Source organism: Oxyura jamaicensis, chromosome 1, assembly GCF_011077185.1.
Source record: "Oxyura jamaicensis isolate SHBP4307 breed ruddy duck chromosome 1, BPBGC_Ojam_1.0, whole genome shotgun sequence".
NCBI lineage: Eukaryota > Metazoa > Chordata > Aves > Anseriformes > Anatidae > Oxyura > Oxyura jamaicensis.
This window is the reverse complement of record NC_048893.1, coordinates 78,263,264-78,282,363: the sequence shown is the minus strand read 5'-3', so window position 1 is coordinate 78,282,363 and position 19,100 is coordinate 78,263,264. Positions and strand designations below refer to the sequence as shown.

General features: G+C 42.6%; 1 protein-coding gene across 4 annotated transcripts; it reads left to right on the top strand.

The window, feature by feature from the left end:
* The first annotated feature begins 1,682 nt into the window (after nt 1–1,682).
* On the top strand, nt 1,683–18,779 carry LOC118157897. 4 transcript variants are annotated; one of them, XM_035312449.1, is made up of 3 exons: nt 1,683–1,969; nt 10,371–11,114; nt 18,545–18,779. In XM_035312449.1, the coding sequence occupies exons 1-3, from the start codon at nt 1,769–1,771 to the stop codon at nt 18,566–18,568; spliced, it is 969 nt and encodes a 322-aa protein (XP_035168340.1). In that variant the 5' UTR covers nt 1,683–1,768; the 3' UTR covers nt 18,569–18,779. The 4 variants fall into 4 exon arrangements, with proteins under 4 accessions (XP_035168340.1, XP_035168319.1, XP_035168335.1 ...); XM_035312428.1 differs by lacking the exon at nt 18,545–18,779 and having other exon boundaries at nt 10,371–12,168; XM_035312444.1 differs by lacking the exons at nt 1,683–1,969; nt 18,545–18,779 and adding an exon at nt 8,145–8,326 and having other exon boundaries at nt 10,371–12,168.
* The last annotated feature ends 321 nt before the right edge of the window (nt 18,780–19,100 follow it).

Here is a 19,100-nt window from a genome sequence, read left to right as displayed (position 1 = left end):
TGTGATCACAACAGCGTACTGCTGGGATGCCCTAGTTTGACTGGAAATAAATAGTTCGCATGCTAGCCACAGTTTAGCTGTGATTGCACAGCTAGGCTGGGGCAACTAATTTGTCCTGCTCTTGGTTGACTTTGTCAGCTCATCTCTGTCTTTCTCCAAAGTCAATGGAAGAACTGCCAGTGCATTAAATATCTTCAGTCAGCCCTAAACAAGGGCTATACCCTAAACAAGATGTTAATTTTTGGGGTGCTGTTGAAACTCTAGTAAACTCTATGTATAACATTTGAAAAGTGTTCATTTTTTTAGGATCAAACGGTTTATTAGAAAAGTAGCTAAATGAATGTGAGTGTGTTGTGTTACTTTTAAGTTAGCAACCATCCACACATCCTCAGATCAGTACATCTCATGCAGCAAAAAGCATGGCTTGTTTGTAATGTTTTGACTGTAGTCCCCAGAAGCCTTCTGATCTCAGCATGTCACTGTATGATAGGAGTCCAGTAGTTGAGAAGGAGGAAGGTACTGGAGGATTTGGGTTTTGCTTACTATTACTAATTTACTTTTTTAAGTCCTGTATTCAGCTGAAAATACATTTATTTCTTTCTGTTAATAGTTATAACAGTAATAGTGTTTTGTTTGTTTGTTTGTTTGTTTTGTGATATTTTAGTGGCTATTATTTTTGAGGTGATAAATTTTTCAGGATAATATTAAGAGGTTCCTGCAGTTCCCAAAGTGAAGTCCTTAGACTGGAGAGAGAGATAAATATGCTTATCTTTAAGCTGTGAATATTTCTCTTGTGTAATATGACATGAGTCAGACAAGTAAATGTAACAGAGAAAATTTCCATGTTTTAGACAACAGTATGAAAGAGATGAAGGAAGAATGTAGCAGAAATAATATTAAGGGCCTTATGGGACATCAGGCACGTGTAGTAGTTTTGAACATTTTAACAGTTGCTGTACTTTAGACAGTATTTAACAGAAGTATTATAAGGTTGTATTTATTGGAGAAGGTAAGAAGTAGGAGTTGAGGAGCACTAAGGATGTTATGAAGTGCAGGACTGAGGATGTTGCAGCTAGGTCTTTTACATCAAAACGGCCAGTCATTCAGCAGTCTTGCAAAACATTATTTTGGAATGTTTTGGAATAGGATGCATAAGAGAAAGCAATCCAGATATGTTATTAGCTGTGCTTGCATTTTTGGTGAGACTAGTATTCACCAGGATTGTTATTTACTTGTCTGCAGCACTTGTGTTAGAATTTTGTAGAAGACATAGCCTCCGCCTTTAAGAACTGACAATATTAACGCTGGAAATGACACAAAGGACAGAAATTAGTAGGAAGGGTTGAAGTACAGAAGAGAAAACACTACAGCAATACAGTTACATTAAAGCAATTAACAATATTAAGGTTAATAAAACAAATACAAATATAACAATAGGTGTGACAGGGAGATTATGGTAGAAACCTCAGATGACCCAAAACATCAGACTTCCTCTTTGTCATTATCTACAGAAGCTGATAGACTGGATATCAATAATGATTAGTAGCTGTATTTCCTGTCAATGTTATCTTTCAGGAAAGTTCAGAATTACTTTATAGATAATAGATAGATAGACATAGATAATGTGATTCATCAGAGAGCAAACACAGCATTTAACACCTTGAAAAGTCACTTACCGTTTGAAGCCTTTGCAACCACAAACTGAAAAGTTCCAGTGTCGTGAATCATAGATTTTGCCAGTTGAGGTTGGTGTCATCATGTCCCCTGTATGGATAACTGTGTTAGAAGTTTCTCTCCAAGATGTCTGCAGGCTATGCATCTGCACCAGGAAGTTCTTAGGGGCCAGCATGTGAGACCATGCAGCTGCACCATCAGCCAGAGTCCTCCATTGCTTCTACTGAGGTCCACTCACGACCAAAGACGAGAGAAAAGAAGCGTGTGCAGTGCTCACCTGTGGCTTTTTAAAGTGGTGAGTCATTCTGACAGGGGCTTGACAGAGCTACTCAACTCAGTTTCCTGTTTAGCATCCTGTTCATCTGTCTCGTGGTTGCAGCTGGTGGAGCTGTGCACCTTCTTTCACAGGAATGAATAATCTCTTGTCTGCTTGTCAAGATTTATTTTCCTATCCCTTATCAGTTTAACAGCTTTTCTTCCCCACATTGCCTGCTGTAGCAAAGGTACTGTAGCAAGAAGTACTGTCCTCATTGGGATCAAAGCAAAGGAAGGAAGATTTACATGAAGTGCTGAGTAAGAGAGCTGCATGGGGTAGTGAGTCTGTAGAGAGATCAGACCATCTCATGATCTGATGAGTATGTAGCCTTAAGCTGAAGAAAACAAGGAACCCATGTGCCGTTGATTTCTATAAGCATGGTGATCTGTTCAATGTTGTTCTTTACCATGTTCTTTGTACATCCTTTGTACAGCCTGTTTGCTGTTTTGACAACAGATCTACATTAGCAGTACCTAATGCATAAACTTCCTGTATTTTTTATTTTTTAACATAAAATGTCACAATTCACGTCTTGTTTAGGCCTCTGCATTTCTTCACTGTCAGCTCAAGTTCTTAATCACCTAAATAATCCATGGTACCCTGAAAATTTTGCTGTGTCAGTACTTCCTTCTTCCACTCCAGATTATATTAAATTAATATTAAATATTTTAGCAACATAAGCGGATTAGGTCTGCATTAGATATATTAAGTAATGTAAAGTAATGGTTATTACATAAATATTTAAAATCAAAGTGAGATGGGAAAAAATAACAAGTGTGCATGGCATATGAAAGTAACACTTGACCTGTTTCTGTTTAAAATACTTGTGTTTAATGAGAGTGAGATGGAAAAATATGCTACCAGTGGTTTGGAAACCAGGTATAGCTATAAAACCAGAATATCTGTTTCTTTCACATCAGTTCCTGGACAAGACTCTGTATATTAAATACCAATGGCAACAGGTAATTTTGCCAGGAAGAGCCTGTGGTCTAAATAGAAAAGTTCACCATAAGACCAGAGAGAGAAATGATTGTTTTCCATATTTTATGGGTGAGAACCAATGTGCAGAGAGCTGAATTTGTCATGGCTGCATAGTGAACCTATAGGCAGGAGAAAGGAAGGAGAAGACTCAGTTGTGTGCATCATCCTTCCTGTCACAAGAGTAATTTAAATAAATAGATATCTGCATGAAAAGGAAATGGTAGAGCAAGTTGTTCAAAATAATTTTGTTATTGAAAGGACTGTGATCTCATGGTCTGCAAGTAACTTGAATACTTCTTCCTTTCAACTTAAAAATCCACTCTAATGATACTTAAAGTTATTGGGTTAGGATATTAAACTAGTATATCCCGGATTTTAATACAAGAATGAAGCCAAGAAAATCAAATGATTTTTGAGTTGTCTGCATTTCTTGGGTCCTTAATTTTTGAAGTATTCTAGGCAATCCAAAATATTGTGTTAGAGGGCCAGTAAGAAATGCAACTAAATGGTAAGAAACTGTTTTTACATCTCTTTCTCACCTACCACCTTAGATCCACAAAGAATGAGGTGAAAAGCAAACTGCACTGGAATATGGATGATTTCTTTAAATATGGCACTTATCAGAAAGATAGAAATATCAGTGCAATGCAGTCTGAAGGACTGTTTTCCACCAAACCTTAAACAGGTTAATAACAGCCCTTTCCCCATCTCCTCTGTAGCCAAAATAGTAAACTGAATCACGTACATTTCTATGGTCTGCAAGACAAAAGCAACTGAGACAAATACTACACTGTAAGATCTGTGAGAGGAAAAAATGTTTGCCAATCAAATGCCTTGTGCACAATATTATCTCCTCATTGCAAGGAGGGAGTAATACCGTTTTTTGTTTCCTGTTTTCTTAACTAAAAATAAAGAGTAGAGGGAGGGGGAAGGGATAAAGAAGGGCAAGGCAGCAAAGCAGTATGTGTCCACTCTGTCTTTCAGTGTCATGCTGTTTTTCAGCGTCAATTTTTGTGGGGTGTTATGTAGGGTATGATGGAAAGAGGAAGCAGGTCCCATAGGTGACTGCACTGGGCTTAAGTCACAAGGTTTCGGTAGCAGGGAGGCTGCAAGGGTGTCCTCTGTGAGAAGAGCCCAGATGCTGCCCCACATTATATCAGAGCCAGTTTCAGTAGGCTCCCAAGGGACCCACCACTGCCCAGAGCTGAGCCAATAAGTGATGTTGTCTGCACCTCTGTGAGAGCGTATTTAAGAAAGGGAAAAAAAAATGCTGCACAACAGCAGCTGGGAGAGCGAGGAGTGAGAACCAGCCCTTAAGCCCCCAAGGTCAGTGCAGCAGGAGGGCAGGAGGTGCTCCAGGCACGTAGCAGCAGTTCCCCTGCGGCCTGCAGAGAGGCCCCTGGTGGAGCAGGCTGTCCCCCTGCAGCCCATGGGTCCCACACGGAGCAGATCTCCACGCTGCAGCCCGTGGAGGAGCCCCCGGTTGAGCAGGTGGATGTGGCCTGGAGGATGCTGTGGCCCATGGAGAGCCCCCGCAGGAGCAGGCCCCGGGCCAGAGATGCAGCCTGTGGAGAGGAGCCCACGCAGGAGCAGGGGGTCTGGGGGGAGCTGCCGCCCGTGGGGGACCCCATGCTGGAGCAGTTTGCTCCTGGGGGATGGACCCCGTGGTACAGAGCCGTGTGGGAGCAGTGCTTGAAGAGCTGCTGACTGTGGGAAGCAGGCTCAGTCTGGGAAGGACGGCATCCCGCAGGCAGGACCCCACATGGAGCAGGGGCAGAGAGTGATTGAGAAGGTGTGGGGGAGATGAAGTGAAGCATTATGGACTGACCACAGCCCCCTCTGGGGGAGGAGGCAGATGAGGGTGGATGGGGGGGATGGGGGGAGGTGGTTTTAGTTTGCTTTTAGTTTCTCACTGCTCTAGCTTTTTAGTAATACGTAATAAATTACATTAACCTCCCTACACTGAGTCTGTTTTACTCATGACGATAGTTGTTGAGTGATCTCCCAGTCCTTATCTCAACCCTTGAGCCCTTTTCATCCTATTTCCTCCTCCTTTCCCTTTGAGGAGGGGGAGTGAGAGAGTGGTTGTGGTGGAGCTCAGCTGGGTAAACCACCACAGTGACATGGGCCAAGGTGGCAGTGTGTAGTTGTGGTCTGTAGCTCTTGCTGTATGGAGTTGTGTGGAGGTCAGCATGCAGGTGCAGATGGTGTTGGAGGCATGGGTTGTGGTAGTTGCTGTGGCTGTAGTGAGGGTTGTGGTGGTGGTGTTAGCTCTTCTGCTTCTGTTTCTGCTCATGCAGGGAGGATGATACATACCTGTAAGCGAGCTCTGTCTAGGAGCAGGAGTGCATACCCTTGCAACTGTAGCAATTGCCATATCCCAGCTGTTGAATTGCAGAAAGTGCGGTCCAGTCTTTCTTCATTTCTTGGTCACGATTGTTATTGCTTATTTCCATTCATAGGAGTCAGTTTTTCATCCATACCAAGAATAAGTGCTTTTTGCATCCGGCCTCAAAAAAGGGGTTTGAACAAGAATAAAAACAGCATGCAGAGAAAACAATTGATTGCAGAAGAAAAAGAATGAAAATAAACTGCGAGCAAAGACCTTAGGGTTAAAAATAAGGAACTAGAGGAGGACACCAAGCAGAACACTACCTGCTGCACCCTTTGGTTTCTGAAGGCACTCTCACAGCCAGCAGACATTGACTAGTAATGCTCCCACACAGACATAATAGGGTAAGGGAACTGAAACGGGCTACTTTTGTCACGGTCCCACAACAACCTTTCTCCTGATGGGAGGCTAACTTGATCAAGCCAGCAGGAACTTACAGACATATTAATTTCTGTGCTGCTCAGGGGGAGGATGTAGTAGAATAGGGTGGATAGGGGAGAAGGTGCTTTTAGTTTGTTTTTAGTTTGTTTTCAGTTTTCACTGCTTTAGTCTGCTATCAATGGGCAACAAATTACATTAATCTGCCTCACATTAAGTCTGTTTTGCCTGTGACTGTTATTAGTGAGAGATCTCCCTGTCCTTATCTCAACTCACAAACTTTGTTTTAATTGTATTTTCTTACCCCGTCCTTCTAAGGAAGGGGAGTGTAAGTGTGGTGGGGTGGAGCTTATCTACCTACTGTTGTGAAACTACCATAGCAGGAAATGGCTTTGTGCTCTGTACAGAAGCTTTTGGCCAACACATACACGTTTATTTAATGGATCTGTTAGGATGACCACTGATGGCCAGCAACTCTTGACTTGCCTGGTCAGAAAATTACCATACTTTGTTCTCTCACACAACTGTTGGCTGATCCCATGATCAGAGATCCACTTCTCATTTTGATGTTGCTGACATCAAAATAGTGTTATGTTCAGGATAAGAAAGCATGGAGGGAGGTATTCCTCCATATGACTCCTCTGCTGTGTAGTGGAAGGGAAGGTAACTACGAAAGAGAGGTTAGAGGAAAACAGAGTTGACAAATGCAACCATAAACAGATTCACAGCAAAAGCACATCTCACGCTGCTTCTTTGGGTGGGTTGCAGTCCTTGAAGGGAACTCTAAATACTCACCAACCTCATCCTATTTGCTGTGCAATTTAGAGTGCTTTAATATTTCCTCTATGCACAGATCAATGAAATCATGATACAAGTACTTCTAAACATCAATTTTAGAGTGTGCAAGTTTGGAGTAAGAAAAAACAATGTCTATCAGCTTGTATTTTTATTTTTGACCAAAATGCATAAATACAAGCAAATGTTGCTAATCAAAGCTGGCCTGGCAGATGGATGACTTCTCCAGTGCCATTCTTCTTAGGGTACAATTTTGAAGACTTGAGGGATGGACATTGACTGGCCAAAAACCAGAACATATCATAACTACATAGTGGTTGTAACAGTGGTTCTTTTCAGCTAGCCTGACATTTTATCCTTGCATTCTACCAGTGCCAGGGCAGTTTCAAATGAACGCTGTAGTTCCTAGCAGAAAATATTTTCACTGTATAGCATATGCATGAAGTTCACAGCATGCTTAAAAACTTCTGCTTACCATGCACAAAGAGGCAGGCTGCTTAGAAAGACCCAAGCAGAATAAAAAACAAGTGATAAGGAAGTCTGGCATGTTTTATTAGGAAGAAGCATTACCATCCATTACCAACCATTACCCTTGTTAATAGTACGGGTTGTACTGCAGGAGTTTTCTTAGCTCTGGTATCAGCTACAGGTGTCAGCTCACACATATGTTAGAACTTACTGATACAAAGCTAGAAAGAAGTGTCTGTGATACCTCAAAATCTTTCAGAGCTAAGATAAAGGTTAGAGGGCATAGCAGGATACATGTCAGAAATGTGGAAGACATTCTGCATAATCAAAGGAAGCACTGCAAGGAATGAGCCTGCCCTGGTAAATCTACTGTCAGAACAAGGGCTCAGCATATGTCTGAGCCAAAGTTCTCAGGGTCCTCTCAGCAAACATATGCATTCAGAGGAAGGTTTGACCAGGTAGATAGCCTCACTCTTTGCACACACAAAAAAAAAATAAATACAAAGTAACCGTGATCTGATCTGACCTAGAGTATTTGCCTAAAGGTCTGACTCCACTACAATGTGATTCTTTTTATCTTGGGAAACGGATCTTTTTCTGCTTTATGACATTGCATTTGGTGTAGTCATCCGAACAGACCTTTCCCCCTGCCCAGACTCCACTAATAAAATATGAATGGCCTCCATTCTACCAGAAGAAGCAGGTTTGCCACTGTAAGGCCTCCTTATGCTTCCCTACCTGCTCAGGGCTCAGATACATGGGCACCTTTTGCTGTGCTCACGCTCCTGCCATCCACAGTCAAGCCCTTGAATCCATATCCCCTTCCTTTGTGGATGCTCCCTCTTGCTAGTTGTCCATTTTCCTTATGTTTCTTTCCACGTTAACCCCAAGAGGACATGGCACATTGGGCAGGACCAGGAAAGTGCCTTGACCTGAGGAGGAGAAGGACAGGAGGTCCCAGTACACTCTGCCTGTGCTCAGGGCCGCTATCCCATATGTCTGGTGTGGAGAAGCCCTGGTTATCCTCAGCAATGTTGCAGTGGTGCTTTCAGAAGGCTGGGCAAGAGGAGGTCCTGGTGGGCAGGGCCTAAGCATTATAAACCAGGAAGATATCAGATGTTTGTTTTCTTGCCAAGTTCCCTCCCCTCTTCCAGAGCCTAAGGCACCTCCTTTGCCACAGAGGAGTGAGTTTAACTGAAACCATCGACCCCTGGGCAAGTGGGAAGGGTGCACATTGACTCTTTTCCTCCTGGCAGCTGTCAGTGACGCTACTGGCTCTGGGAGCTTTTGAGAAGCCCTCGTGTCTTGCCTCATCCCAGCCAGTGAGTAAGTGCTTCTGTCCTCTGTGTAGTGCAGCTTGCTTTCAGATGATGGGCTGTGAAGGGAGATATACAGGGAGAAACCCCCACTTCTCTGGGGGATGACCAGGAACAGGAAGCTCGCTCCAGGGGCTTGGCTGCTGCTTGTGATCACACTCAAGAGCAGGGGTGCATTTCAGTGAAGTGTTCGGGCAGGCTACCATGGTGAGGTTAAGAAACTGAATAAGGAGTCTCCTCAGGCAGCTGCTGTGCACCATGCAGAGTTTATTTTCTTCCTGAATGTCTCAATTATTAATGTTTGCTCCGCGGGGGCCCCCCCCCCCCCCCCAACAAGATGCTCAGCAGAGGCTGTAGAGAGTGTAACTGACCTCTTGCACTGTTTCATGTGCCCAGAACAGGAGCTACCCCTTCCTGAAATATAGCTCTTGTGGCAGATGCATGGGGTGGAAGGGAAACAGAAGAGAAAGCAGTGCCTTCTGTCCCCTGTAGAGAGGCTGAGGAAACACAGGCAATTAATTCTTTGTGACTCAGGGAGAGTGTAAAATGCTCCCAAGCAGAGACTGCAAGACCCTGAAAACAAAGATGGCTCTTGCTCAGGCTCCTGTTCTCTCCACTGGCATTAGTGTCTCTGTTCAGTTTTGGTTTCACATCCTCTAGCAAGCTCAGCAGAAGGAGTTCCTTTTTGATGTGGAGGAGGAGGAAGAGGACAAGAAAAGAAGAGAGTTTAGCATGCAAGCAGACGGCAAAGTTGAGAACGAGGAGACTGGCAACATTCAAGAACACCATGCACTGCTCATAAAGTTCTCAGCACGCTGTTGTGTCTTATTTTGGTGCTGGACTTCTAGCTCTGCAAGAGATGAGTAGATTTGTCATTAGAAGGCCACAGCTGGTTATTTACAGTTTTGGCAACCCTTATTTCTTTTTGGCTATCATAAGGTGAACTTGCTTGAAATATTACATTCCAGATCTTTGTGAAAAGTAATATTTTCCAAGCCTAATGAGGTATTGGGTGATGCAAGTAGCAATACAGAGCAGCAGTACCTGAGGCTTGCTACATCCCTGTTGTCCATGGGGAATGGGCAACTTGCACTGTTGTTTTGGAAAGGTCAGTGTGTTCTCCCCACAGCTTCTCCAGTGTGAATGGAGAGAGTTTTCAGATAGAATGGAGAGATTTTTCACGCAAAGAATAATTTCTCCATAGCAATCACATCTAGTTTTTATAAAGAGCTCCAAGGCAAACTGTTTGATTCCTCCTTATTTTGCATAGCTCAGCTAAAGTGAGGGAGTAGCTGTCTGAGAAGGTTCCTGTCTGAAAAAGTTCAGTTATGGTCCACAGGACTTTCTTGTGGTCTGCAGAGAGTTATTTGCAGAGGGTTGCTGCGTTTAGGGCACTTGCTCTGCTTTATGCCTTTCCATGTTGATAATAACAAAAGCAGATAATATTCTGTACATTCCTAATATTAAATCCCAAGTAGATAATACCATTTAATACTATTATATTTAATATACTAAATATTATTATAATATATAAATGTTTTATATTATATATTTATATATTATAATATTTAATACTAAATACTATTTAATACTATTAAATACAAAGTAGATATTAGCTAATTACTAAGGAATTTTGCTGTTGCAAAGGCTTGAATGAAGTATATGGTTACTTATCATTACTATAACAAATTAATTCAAATTCTAGCTAGATGAAACACATTTGCTCCCAGAAATAATACCACTGAGTTAAATCAGATCATGAGTCAGTGCTTGAGTATGACTGAAGTTTAGAGTATTGATCTGAGTTGAAGCCAGGGACTGAGCCAGATGCTTGATACCCCAGTTCCTGAACTGAGAGCCTGTCACCAATATCACTGTTCCTGCACTGCACTACAAGTGTGTGGTGTAGCTCAAGAAGAGGAGCATGGACAGGCAAGATAGTATGCCTTTGGCAGACAGAACAGTTTACATTGTATTTCTGACTTGTATTTCTGTGTATTTTTATGCTGAATAATTTAATCATGTGTGATTTCATGTTTTGCTTTCACAGAAAAGAATGATGGATTTCAAAGAGGAAATTAAACCCATTTCTGATGTATGTATTAAAGAGACCAGTTCTGCATTATCTACAAGAGCAGGAATGTCGGCTCTTCAAGGACCACTGGTGCTTCCTGAGATACCTGCACTGGCAGCCCATGAGACTCACCACATCTTTGTCAGTTATAGCAACACTGATTCAGCCTGGTCAAGGAACTTTATCCAGAGTTTAGAGACTATGATTCCTAATCTGAAGGCATGTTATCATGAGAGAGACTTTATACCAGGTAAAACCATAATTGAAAACATGGTTGAATCCATTCAAGGAAGCCAGAAAATAGTCTTAGTTCTCAGCCCTGACTTTGTCCAGAGCAGGTGGTGTCTTCTGGAAGCCAATATGTCTGTCTTCCAAGACTGTTTGGGAAGGAAGCCAGTGATCCCCATCATGTTAATGCCCTGTTTTGTGCCACTGCACCTCACCCATTTGACTTATCTTGACACCAATGATGTCCATTTTTTAGATAAAGTTATCAAGGTCATCTGCACTCCCAATTACAAGATGAGGAATGCCACCATGGTTCCTTATACCCCTCCATCCCTCTACAATGGGAAGTCCCTCGTGGCTTTACCTGCAGTGGATGACCAGGTCATTCCAAAATGGAGAGGAGGCACATTCAGTGAGGCACTGCCTGACCAGCTGAGTATAGTCTGTGAAGATACTGAGGTCTACAGAAAGGCCATCCGGATGATTAATGAGGTATCTTCTAGGGTATCACCTTGTACCTCAATCAGTGTTGTCTCCGGGATACTGGTTTGCCTATTAGGAATCTTATTTTTGATTGTTGGTGTCTCCTTATTTGTTGGGCTTGACCCGTACTCTGGTGATCCTTATGCAATTTTCCTGGGCTGTATTATGATCTTTGCAACTCTGTGTAGCTTTTCTGTTTTTATTAATTGTGTCTACAACTACAAAGTCAAATCAGCCGATGAGAAACTTCTGGAGATGTCCCAAGCTGCTGGTGAGGCCAACTCACTGCTGATAAAGAATTCCCTTCTGGTTGGCTGTGATTCCCAACTGAAGCTCCAGTTAGTCTACATCTCCCTCAAGGGGTGCAGGAGTCACTTCACAGAGATTTTTGGAGAGGGAGAACCCTCTGCTGAAGAAATGTTCCAGAGAGCCTTGCACTATTTCTCCTCTGATTATGCCTGTTGTGTAGCCAAGAAGCATTTCCAGTTCTCTTGCTTGGGGACAACACCAGGACACTGGGATAAAGGGCCTTGTTTTTGCCAGTTTGTTTTCCACTGTATGGAGAAAGGGTCCTGGTACTGGAATAGTGATTATCATCCAGATAAAAGAGAACTGGATTTAGGTTAGATGCTGGTGAGGTTATACTTTGAGCAGCAGGCAAGATAAATATGTAGCAGACTGCTCAGTATCACTGGTCCTTTTTGTTTTTGTAGAAGAAAGAGAAAGGGATTATATTCTATTTACATTTGACCCTCGAAGAAATTCAACACTAAGGTATCTGCAGCCAAAATATCTGTGGTGTCAATGTCACAGGAAAAAAAAAAGTAATTTCTTCATCTACTGAGGTAGCTTCACTCAAGTACAGCCCACTTATATACTGCCCACGAGACAAAGGTTAGGGGAAAAAGAAGCATAAACCACAAGGTGGTTGGCAGTGCAGACATCTAGATGTACAGAATGTGTCTTGCTGAAGGCTAATAAGGGGAAAAATGTTCTCCAAAGAACATAATTTCCCCTCCATTTCAGGCTTATTTGCAGGGGAGGTAAAGTAAAAGAGAAGGCTGGCTGAGCAGCAGTGGAATTACCAGAGACTGCTCATCTCTTCTGGAGTGCAAGCATCTTTAGATACATGATCTATGTGATGCTCCCCTGTCTTTTTGGCCTGGAGAGCTCCAGTGAGAGCAGCTGGGAAACTCAAGTCGTCTGTCAGAAGGGTGAAACCTCATCTCATCCTTTTCAGGGGCAACATTTTTAGTCCACACGGAGCATTTACCAGGCTGATTTCTTGCTACATCAAGAAGTTCCCTCTTCAGCACCTGATTGACTCTGTGAACTGCAGTGGTTACTTTCAGATAGCAGTTATCAGGTATATACATTTACAAGAAAAGGGAGTGGATGTTATGCAGGGGCCTGCCTTATTGTGGCAAGGACAGGGTCTTAAAATAACTGCTGAGAGAAGCATGGGGCAGTTGCACTATTAGTCTGCTAGTGTTGGGCACCACAGTTTGTGTGACTTCCCAAGCTGAAATTGCTGTCTGTACCGAGCCATTCTATGATTCTATGAAAATAAAATAAAATAAATAGGCACATTAAGAACATGACAAAATATTGGGGTCTGCATTATTGTTTATTATAGTACTGAGTTTCCTGGCATCTGTTCAGCAAGATAGGGACTGGGTTTGCAGATCCACTTTCAAGGAGACTCAAACACAGTCTAAGAGCTAGTGCTGGGGGTAGGCCTAATAGGTAATTATGCCCAAGGATGAAGTCTAGCAATAGGGAGAATTTGTGCAGTTATAATATCGACATTGCTGTGCCAACTAGACTTTGGTATGGATTTCCTCATACCTACAACACATCTTTCAAGAAATTTCTCTGCTTGGCTAAACATGTCCTCCAGCCTGACAGGTATGAGAGGGGGGTAATTTTCACAAATAATATTTAATAATCCATTGTACCACTCTTAACCCATTGGTCTGCAGGTCACAGGCAATGTGGTATAGCTACTCAGTTCATAAACCTCTCACACAGTCTTGCACTGTGGTACTGGTAATGTAGCCTTGGCTACTTTATTTCAGCTCCTGATATTGAGTGGTTAGTTCAGTCAACAGTATAAGCATACTATGCTGACTATAATGCACAGTGGAATAGGCAAACAGCAGTCCTGAATGGATGTCCACGGCTACGAATACGTAGTGTTTGCCCTGCCAGGCTGGCAGGAGCCCCATATCATTGACTTGCCATATTTCACTAGCATAGCGTAATTTAATTGAGCCTTTAGCAGAAGGACAAGATTAAATCAGGAACAGGTAAGGCAACTCAAACAGAATGCTTGCAAAGCTTGTAATGACGCTTGTTCTCTACTTGGCAGCCCATGCTTTGGCTGCAGTTGCTCATCACTGCCCTGAAGCTGTGTATATTTGAGTAGCCTTTGTCATAGTATCTTCTTTAGTTATTCAATCTACTGCAGTGTTGTGGACAGTTCCAGAGGCATTACACTTTGTAGGCACATCCACATACCACATCCAGATTGGTTTTTGCAAACTAATGCAGTATATTTCCTGTCACAGTTCTTTACCCCACAGAGGTTTTACAAGGCTGATAAACTCCTGTGTGACCCAGTGCGCCATCCATGTCAGTAACCCTTTGCAAACAACCTGGTTGTTGGTATATGCACATACACGCCCTTCTGTACAACCGAATGTTAAAAGGACCATATACTGTTTGTCCTACAGCCTAGATTGGCCTCACTGGTATCTAACAATGTTTATTTCCATTTTGGATTATAGTTTACCGCTTGCCACCCACAGTATTGTATGCGGCCAATCTGTCAATTGCCCATGCAACATGTTTCTGTTCTTCTGTTAGATCACCATACAGCAGGACCTCCTGCCTATAGGTGGATGGTTAAAAAGCTATTGCCCATTCTATTGGTTCTGGGGAATGAGTGAAATCAACAGCTCCCCAGAAGGGCAGCATGAGCAAAAGTGATGTTGGATTTACCTGAAAGCATACCTTGCTGAAAATAGTGTTTCCGTTTAACGTGGGTAGCCTGAGAGTAAAAGGTCTTAAAACAGTTTGCAGCACTCGGCCTCATCAATATATCAAAGCCAAGAAAACATCTATAACTAGGAGCTGCCAGCATCATGGTGCAGATTTACCAATAGCCAATTTAAAATGGCCCACCAAACCCTTTTTTTTTTTTTCCCATACGCCCGTAAAAGTTATCACCCACACCCTCATCCTTTTCCTGCCCGATAGCCTCGAATCTATTACCCAGGGACACTGTGGATGTTGGTGGCACCGTGGGTGTTGGGGGCAGACATCTCCTTCTGTTTTGAGCAGAGATAAGGATCTATCCATTTTCCTCTCGTGGGCGGTCAAGCCCTCTGTCCTGCAGGTGAGCAGCTGGATCAGCTACTACCTCTTGCAGGGACTTAGGAGGGGGCTGCTGGGCCTCAGTAGGAGTAGGCTGACACCCAGCTGTCTCCTTCAGAGACTCCCAGGAGCCCCTCAGGCTGCCAATCTCTTGCTGCAGCCCAGCCATCTGCTCAAGCAGTTCCTTGAGCAGGGCACACCTGCACCCACGACAGCCCACTCTTCCCTCAAGGCCCAGGGGGGCCTCCAGATTCCAGAGCACCCCGCAGTCCTCAGTCTGGACTTCCACTTCACCAGATGCCACTTCACCAGATGCTCTGGCCTGATAAGCAGGAACTTGCTGCAGTTCTGTCTGTTGTTCAAGAATGCTGAGGAATCTTACTATAAGTATGTTCTAAAAGTTGACTAAAGTTTGGTAGTTGCTAAGCAGAGGGTTGAATTGGTCAATACACTCCTTTCTACTCACCAGTCTTCTGAATTCATCTCCCTTACAAAAAACTGTTTGTATTTTATTTAACAAAAAAGAATAGAGTGTATTGAGGTATAGTGTAGAGAAACTACTTTTTTTTTTTTTTTTTTTTTTCCCAGCAAACTCCATGTTTTTCTTTAAAACTATACTTAGTCCATCTCAACTGATCTCTAAATGCACTGTATTCTCTCAGAGGATTCCTGCACAGTTGAAAAAAATGTGTATATTTTTTTAAACATGTATTATTTTTCTGGTTGTTTGATCTTCATGTTTTGTCCCAGATGTCATAATAACAAGGAAACTTTTCAGAAAGTTAATGTGTGTATATGTGTCTATGCATATGCATGTATACACACATATTTTCTCTTCAACATGCACTCAGCCATTTATGTTTGTTGATTCTTCCATGAAGGGATCATTCAGGTTATCTAAAATCAAACCATGCATGGAGGGGAATTGCACAGAAATCATGCTTTTATGTCAGTGGCATCACAGACAAAAGTGGAAGAGACAACTCATACCAACCAGAGAAGTGAGGTTGGAGGAATATTGCCCCATTCAGTAAATGAGCAGAATAACCTGGTTAATCCACTAAAGACCACTCTGCTGTGCATCTCCTGTAGTTTAGACTTGCCAGATTAAAAGAACCTTTAAAGAGGTTCTTGTCTCTTTCTCCCCCATGACATGGTGATTGGGAAATCTAGAATTTCCTGATGTAATTTTTTAATGTGATTTTTCAGATTGTTTTAGAGATTTTCAGTGGAATATTATAATAGTATGTGACTGCAATGTAAATAGTGTATGGTCTTAGCACAGACTGTAGGGAATATTACTGTTGCAAGAATAGGACAATTTGGTGCAAGAAAAGGGTATTTTAATTTTAAAGCTGCTGTGCATTTGTGTGAAGGCTATCCTAAGCCAAACAAACACTGTCTTTTGTTGGCTCAGCTGTAAATAGGATGCTACAGACAGGGCTGCAAAGAATGGTCCTTCTGACAAAGGAGATCCCTGGAATGGGTCTTTGTGGTAGACTTCAGCTCTGCATCTGACTGCCAGCTACCACACTGGTAAGCAGGAAGATGTCTTTGTCCTTTCTCTAAATCGAATTGTACTGCTTTGCATGTCTACATAGCTACTGTCCAGAATGTGATATGCTTTGGTTTTGTGCTTTGAGTGTCATCTCTCCCTCCTCATAATTTTGGCCAAGTCATGAGTGTAGTACTTTCAGTCAAGAACATGCTTTCCTTTTCAAAAGGGCCACTTTTTGTATTGTGACTACCCTGGGTTCACTTTGCCCTTCATCAGAGGCAATATAGATGAAGAGATTTTTCTTGAAGCACACTTGGATATAGGTCTATGAATATAGGACAAACCCTGAAGAATACCTCTTTAGTCATAGAATCATAAGAAATTATTCCTAATGCCCAATCTAAACCTCCCCTTGTGCACTTGAGGCCATTTCCTCATGTTATGTCACCTGAGAAAAGAGACCACCACCCACCTTGCTACAATCTCCTTTTAGGCAATTGTAAAGAGCAGTGGGGTTTCCCCTTTTCTCCAGACTAAACAACCCCAGTTCCCTCAGCCACTCCTCAAAGCTCTTGTTTTCCAATGCTTTCACCAGCTTCATTGCTCTCCTCTGCACACTCTCTAGCAACTCCATATGCCTCTTGTTGTGAGGGGCCCAAAAGTGAACACAGTATTTGAGGTGCAGTCTCACCAATGCGGTGTACAAGGGGACAATTACTTCTCTAGTCCTGCTGGCCACACTATTTCTGATGCAGGCCAAGATACCATATGCCTTCTTGGCCACCCGAGCACTCTGCTCGTTCATGTTCAGACCAGCACCTCCAGGTCCTTTACTGTTGGGCAACTTTCCAGCCACTCTTCCCAAAGCCTACACTGCTGTATGGGGTTGCTCTGACCCAAGTTCAGGACCTGGCACTTAGCCTTGTTGAATGCCATTCAATTGGACACTGCCCATTTATCTACCCTTTCCAGATCCCTCTGCAGAGTCTTCCTGCCCTCAAACAGATCAACACTCCTGCCAAACTTGGTATTGTCTGCAAACTTACTGAGGGTGCACTCAATCCCCTCACTCGGATCACTGATAAAAATTATATACAAAACTGTCCCTAAGGCTTAGCCTTGGGGAATGCCACTGGTGACTGGGTGCCAGCTGGATTGAACTCCATTCACTAAGACTCTCTGAGCCCAGTTACTCAGACAGTTCTTCACCCAGTGAACTGTACACCTGTCCAAGCCATGAGCAGACAATTTATCCAGGAGAATACTGTGGGACACAGTGTCAAATGCTTTACTAAAAGCCATATAAAAAGCATCCTCCACCTTTCCCTCATCTACTAAGTTCTGAGTCCCAGTTTCTTCTTGATAATGGTCAGAGTGAAGCACCCTGGAGCCTGCCATGTATCCAGGATGTGCACTATGAGGCTGACACTGTCAGCCTGACCTAGCCCAATGACTGTTGACCCATTGCCCAACTGCAGAAAGAATGAAAACTAACCTTGTAATTCTCTGCAGTCACCAACCACAGAAGCTCTGAGAGTTTAGGTTTGGATTGGTGTGGGATTCCCCTGCCCTTGGCATCAGGATGAGACCACAACCAAGGCTGAGTTGGTGTGAGTTACTTCACCTTTTCCATGTGGTAGACATGCCAAAAGCTAACCAAAATCTCTCAAACTGTAAAATTTAGGTTTATTTAAAATGTAAGATAACAAATCCAGGGAAAGATAGACTTGTGAGCAAAGGAAGCACTGAGGCCGAATAAATAAACCAGTTTAAATCTAACTTCCTCACTTGTTAGATATTTCTTTGTAAACAGTGTTCTCTTCTTACACCTGTGACTTTCTGGATTTGAAGGACTTCATGTAGTCAGTCCCATAGTGACCTTAGGGCCACTTCCTCGTTTCTTTCACCTCTGATATGTAGCTGCTTAGTTCTGCTGCTTTCTGAAGCCTCCAAACTTGCCTTAGGTCCAGTGGCTCCTAGGGAAGTGATATAACCCCTGCCCCCTTCATCAGAGCCCACTCAATTAAAGCACAGCAGATAGAATACAAAAATTAAAAGACAGCTCTCTTCCAGACTTCTCTGTAGTATAATGCAGAGCTATCTCCCACCCCCTTCAGTAAACTGAGTACAAACAAACAGCCCCATCTTCCTTCTGAAATAACAGTTTAGACTCTGGTTTCAGCCACTGATATTATTGTGTTACATTTATGTTCTTTGTTCTTTGGTGATTAAAGGTTAGTGAAGGAACTACAAATATGCTTCAAAGGAGGCTTAATGAATAAGGTCATTAAGAAGTATTGCTTGTCTCAGGAACATCAGAATGTGCTTTCTAATAAGAATGAGAGAAAGTTTCCTGCATAATTCTATGTTCATTAGCCTTAGCCACAACATTTTGAATAGCAATTTTTGATGAAGAAAAGACCTTTTTCTTTCTTTTCTTCCTTTTTTCTTCTTTTTTTTTTTTTTTTCTTTTTCTTTTCCTTCTTCTTCCAACGAGTAAGCATGCCATCACTGCACTTCATCAAAGAATTCACAAATCTTTCAATCTTTCTCCATCCTGCAGATGCTGGAGAGAGCCATGAATTGACTTTGACACTATTTGAAGTAGGAGTGTTTCTGCCTCAAAGGAGATGGTAAAAAACGACAATCCTTAGAGTCACAAAAGCACCAGAGTCCCAAGAGCCACTGAAAGACATTGGAAGAGCTTTGCTAGCATTCACCATTTGCTGGTCATGTCCATGCTCCACTGGTACCTCCTCTTTCTTGTATTGGCTCTGACATGTCAGTGCCAGAAAAACCTTCATGTATATATTTCTCCATTATCCTGAGAAAAGCAGGAGAATCTGCTGTGATGTCATTCTCTGCAGGTTGCTCTCACATCTCTCACCAGCTTCTTCACAGGTACCTTTGTTTTCAGTAAAAACTTTCTGTCCAGCTAACTATTATTGTGACTCTGTTTTTCTAGTTTTGGTTGTCTCTATTGCTCTTCATCCTGTGTACTTTCCCATCAGGGTGAAGTCTAACTCTGTCTTTCTTTCCTTGACCTACACAGGACTGCTGATGATTTTATGCACAGGTCTGTGGTGTAGGATCATTTCTCTTTTGGTAGGCAATCACAT